The sequence below is a fragment of the Dioscorea cayenensis genome, unplaced genomic scaffold (assembly GCF_009730915.1).
Source record: "Dioscorea cayenensis subsp. rotundata cultivar TDr96_F1 unplaced genomic scaffold, TDr96_F1_v2_PseudoChromosome.rev07_lg8_w22 25.fasta BLBR01001277.1, whole genome shotgun sequence".
In the NCBI taxonomy this organism is placed as follows: Eukaryota; Viridiplantae; Streptophyta; class Magnoliopsida; order Dioscoreales; family Dioscoreaceae; genus Dioscorea; species Dioscorea cayenensis.
The window spans coordinates 1-5029 of record NW_024087668.1 but is presented as its reverse complement, the minus strand read 5'-3'; the positions used below and the strand labels follow the sequence as shown (position 1 = coordinate 5029).

The following is a 5029-nucleotide window of genomic DNA, read 5'->3' as shown; positions in this document are numbered from 1 at the left end:
CTAGTTGTCCTATGTGACAACTCCTATAATGGTTTGCTCAATTTGGAAAGGATCATATAGGCTATCATTGAATTTCTTCCCAAAAGAGGAAACCCGGACAACCTTATGAATTTTCATCCAATTAGCCTCATTAACACAACCCTAAAGATTTTTTCCAAGGTTCTAGCATTTAGACTTAGTAAAGTTATTGACTCTTTGATTGACCTTTCTCAATCCACCTTTATTAGGGGTCGTTGCATTCTAGACATCCATTGTTGTAGTGGAAGAACTCTTCTTCACCCTTTAAAAGCATCAAAGTATTCACTTTCTAAGGGCGAAGAAGAGTTCCTAGTTGAGGTCCTGAGTGCATACAAATTTTGTCATAAATGGAGTGGTTTGGTTAAATCTATTTTATCATCTTCAAAATCCAATTTCCTAGTTAATGGTTCAAACTATGTCTATGTCCGATATCTCAAAGGTCTTCGACAAGGTGATCCCCTCTCCCTACTAGTGTTTACCAAAGTATCACGTATGCTCAGCCAAATGTTCAATTATGCCCTAAACTTTGGGATTTTGTATTGAGTCCCACTTGACAACCTAGATAAAATGTGTCACCTCCAATTTATCGATGATCTTCTGGTTCTTATGGTGGGTGGCATAGAGGATATAAGAACAATAAAACTTATTCTCTACCTTTTTAAAGGAATGTCAGGTTTGGCTATCAATTTAAATAAAACTAGTATCTACTTTGCAACATCTAGGTAGCTTGCAAAAGCCCTTTTAATTAAGACTCTAAACTGCTTGACAAGGCTTCTCCCAATTACTTATCTTGGAGTATCCATCTAGAGCAAACACCTAAGACCGTAAGATTGGGAAGTTTTGATAGCAAAGGTAAGATCTAAGTTATCTTCTTGGATGGTTAAATTCCTATCGTTAGGTAGTAGATTAACTTTCAATCAACTCCGTCCTCTCTCCTATTCATATGTAATGGATGCCTATCTTTAAGCTTACAAGTTGGGTGATCAAAGAAATTGATCATATTAGAAGGGATTTTTTTCACCATGGCATTGATCACGCCTTGGAGCTCATCTAGTAAACTAGAAACACATTTGCAAACCAAGGGAATAGGGAGGGTGGGGAATAATGAACTTAGAGGAATTTAATAGGACCCGTTTAGGGAAATGGTAGTGGAAAATGGCAACCAAAATACCATGGTGCGGGATCCAAGATTTAATACAATTATTACCATAATGGTAACTAAAAAGTGCTATATTGTATAAATTCCAATGTGAATTATGCACTTAAATTTGTCCTTAAGAGTGTTTTAAGAGTGATTTGGTATTGAGGTTTTTTTTTTTAATGTTTAGGCCAACATAAATGCAATTTGAGCCAAAGTATGAAATCAGGAGTGAAACGGAGCTAATCAAAGCAAAATTTCTAGAAAAATACAAGAGCAAGGTTCACACCAATGTACCTACCTGTGTAACTCCCAAGAGTCCGCAACAAATTTTTCACCAAGTTACATGGGCACGAGTTGTTTTACATGCTCATGTAAACACAACCGTGTAACTCCCAAGTTTTGGTATTTTGGAGTTTTTAAAGACTTACACGGGCAAAGTATGCACCCATGTATTTGTCCGTGTACTTACCTGATTTCTGGGGTTATAAAAGGTGAATTGGAGAGAGAGAGAGAGGCTAATTTTTGGAAGTTTTTTTCTTGACAAGATGACAAATAGTGTTTTGGAGTGAAGATAGAGAAGAAGAGGGAGACCAAGGAAGTCGCCCAAGTGATGATCCCCTGTGGCGATATTGGCTCACATAGATCACCATTATTGAAGACATTAGTAAGGGGTTTCTTTCATGAATTTTGTTCTATTTCATTATTCTTCTTACTTTGTATTGAACATTACGCCCATGGAAGTCTAAACTTCCTTGGGTGCTTGGAATTAATGTAGCTTGAGATAATTTTACTTTCATATTATTTTTAATATAGTTCTCCTTTGGTTGTTGGATTTATCTATGATTCTTATCATGCTAAATTATTGTAACGAGAGTGGGTTCTTCACTGTGATTTCACTATTGATATCGAGAGATTCATTGTTTAAGGTTCATCCATAGATGAAGGAAATCATTAGCTTGCACTAAAGATAGGCTGCTTGCAAATAGCTAGGGTTTCTTAGATCTCATTACAATCGTATGAAAATAGAATTTAAAGAGATTTAATTCTATTGTTGTATTGGATTAGTTATTGAGGTGTCTTGAGAGAGCACTTGATATATTATTGAGTCCCCTCGGTCCAATAACACTTAGGTTCGATCTATGTTGATTATAATTACTTCTTTTTGATAATCCCAAGTAAAAACTTTTCTAGACACCTATTTCTTTTAATTGGTTAATCACTTATTCAAAACCTCAACCTTAGGGTTTAGCAATTTCAACTTTAGTTTTTAGCAATTCACTTCTCTTCAAATTGGTTTCTAGTTAGATAACAAGGATAGAGTTATTACTAGTGATTTTTATTCCTTGTGGATACGACAACCCTCCTCACCTTGATGACCCATATACTTGTGGACATGACACATTAATTGATCGCATTAGTAACACATGGAACCTCTTCTATAGAATGCCTTAAAGGAAATCCTTCTTTAGGAACGAAGTCCTCAAATATCAACATGCATTCATATGTTATATCGTCATAGAGATCGAGGATGGCCCTACTATGCTATTATGGTACGACAAGTGGTCCAATAATTGTGCACTTAGGTATCTCGAGCTAGAGTTGTTCAGTGAGTCACAATAGCCGTATGGAAAATTAATTGATTTATTGCATTTGCTACATTTGAGCATGATATAGGTTGACCCCATGCTTTTATACAAACTCAATAGAAGTGTTCCTAACTTTCAAAGTGAGGTAAAGCCTAACTTCTAATAGTACTCATATTCAAGTCGTTTTATGGTTTCCTAAATCAACAAAGGTACTCTTTGCCTATGACACAGATTATTTGGAAAAGGTCATGTTCTTGGAAAATCAACCTCTTTAACTGGTTAGTCTAGAGCATTAGCATTCTCACCCTAGAAAATTTAGCAGCTAGAAAATGTTGCAGGCTACTTACTACCATCTCTTTCTAATAGTGTATTTCATATGGCACTTTTTACACATGTGTTTAGACTTCCTAACCCATCAAGATCCCTACACGATCATTTTGGGTAGTTAGAGATCCAAACTTACTCAGTCACTAAGAGATGTCGAGAAATCACCTTGCTAGGGCCATAACTTGGAACCTCTGGCTTGAAAGAAATGCTTGCATCTTCTTTGATAAATTTTCATCATGCTCTATTATTATGATCAAAATTATTTACATGCTTTGGACATGGATCGTAGTGGCCCTAGACACTAAGATGGCAAGATTACAAAGACTCAGTTATGTTGGCAAAGCTCAGCCTAGAGTTTTTTTGGGCACCATACCAAATCAGGCGATCAAGAAGATATGATGAGTTAGAAGAAAGCCTCATCGCTGGACTGCTCCTCTTTGTGTATCCTTGGGATTGCTTAGGGTTCGGTCTTTCTTCCTGTCTCCAATGCATCAGTCTTGAATTCTATTGTCTGCATTTTGTGCTCTGTTTTTGTTTTCCATTTTATTCTTTGTTTTGCAGTTTCCATGTTTATTAGATGGTTGGTCTTCTTCTCTTCCGCTATACGTTGTATACGTTATTTTCTCTCTATGAACATGGTTTATCCAATTTTTTTTAAAACCTTTTATCCTTCAATTAGAACTTGCTTCAGCAATTTATTCACTAAATATTGCTTTTATTAAGATTTCCAAGATATCAATGACCAACAATAAAAGTGCCTATGTATATTATGAATAATTCATTTGTTAAAAAATTTCAAATTATCATACAGTGGATTAAAAATACAAATAATGAACCAATGAATGAAAGAATATATTACAGGATGAATATAAGTTTTCTAGTGAGGACGAGGAGTTGGACATTCTGCAGGAAGGCGCTGTGGAAACCTCTTGATATCAGCACAGTAGTCATAGATCATGTACTTCCTTTGCACCCATCTCATCCTCCTGTAACTCACTGAGTCCACTTCTTGATTTATCCATGCATTGTCCGATACTGAAGCTGTTTTCAATCGATTGCCGGGGCAACCAGAGCTCCCTCGAGAGACGACACAAGCATTGGCCCTGTAGTTCTGGTAGTACGCGGTGAATGGTGCTTGAGTCCAATTAGTCTTGACTCGTCCTCCCATTGTTGCCCAATCATCAGCATTCCAGAGGCTGGAGTACATCCTCATGGGTTGATCTTTAGGGAATCCAACTCCTCTCTCCTCCATGTTCTTGAAATCTCTTATTGGTATGTTATCAACCATGAATCTGCATGAAGGTAATTAGAGATCAAATCATTATCAACAGATGAAATTATCTCCCTCAATCTACTTTATTAAGTGATCAACGATTTGGAAAATTAAGTAATATATAATAAAAGACACTTACATGATATGTTTGGGGTTCCAAACAATGGAGTAGGTGTGGAAGTCCTTGGTGGGGTCAAACCAAAGATGGAACTGCTGCTCTTTGTCACCCTTGCCTTGAGCAAACACATTGGTATGAAGAGTGTAAGGATTGCCACTGAGATTGCCAAGAAACTCAAAATCTATCTCATCATGTGCAGGCCCTTGTGAAGATAACTGCATGCATATATATTAACTATGATTAATTACCACTACTTCTTGACCACACATCCATGTTTAATTATATTGTCATGATGATGATTAAGAAGCTTACGAAGAAGGTGGTGACGGTGCCAGCAGAGTTTCCAGGGACGAGCTTGATCTGCATATCGATCCGGCCGAAGAGGTATTGGTTCTTCGACTGGAAGCCGGAACCGGAATACTTGTCAAGGGAGAGCGAGAGGAGGTTGCCATTGTTGAGGAACTTGCCACGGCCATCTCCCCAACTAATTTCCAAATCTCGGTCCATGCCGTCACCAATGGCCAAGCTCACTAAAGATGAAAATGTTAAAGAGATTAAGAAAAACT

The 5029-nt window shown here is 37.1% G+C and overlaps 1 protein-coding gene across 1 annotated transcript; it reads right to left on the bottom strand.

Annotated features, from left to right (window-relative positions):
- Positions 1–3848: 3848 nt before the first annotated feature.
- LOC120256053 (probable xyloglucan endotransglucosylase/hydrolase protein 23) lies at positions 3849–5020 on the bottom strand. The gene is made up of 3 exons (XM_039263819.1): positions 4776–5020; positions 4485–4678; positions 3849–4364 (listed from the first exon to the last, which is right to left on the bottom strand). Exons 1-3 carry the CDS (start codon positions 4968–4970, stop codon positions 3950–3952), a joined length of 804 nt encoding a protein of 267 aa, XP_039119753.1. The 5' UTR covers positions 4971–5020; the 3' UTR covers positions 3849–3949.
- Positions 5021–5029: the final 9 nt, after the last annotated feature.

Coding starts and splice junctions, on each gene's coding strand:
- LOC120256053 (XM_039263819.1), bottom strand. CDS start 4,970: ATGGACCGAGATTTGGAAATTAGTTGGGGAGATGGCCGTGGCAAGTTC. Junction 4,679..4,775: donor GCACCGTCACCACCTTCTTC/GTAAGCTTCTTA, acceptor ATATGCATGCAG/TTATCTTCACAAGGGCCTGC. Junction 4,365..4,484: donor TGGAACCCCAAACATATCAT/GTAAGTGTCTTT, acceptor ACCTTCATGCAG/ATTCATGGTTGATAACATAC.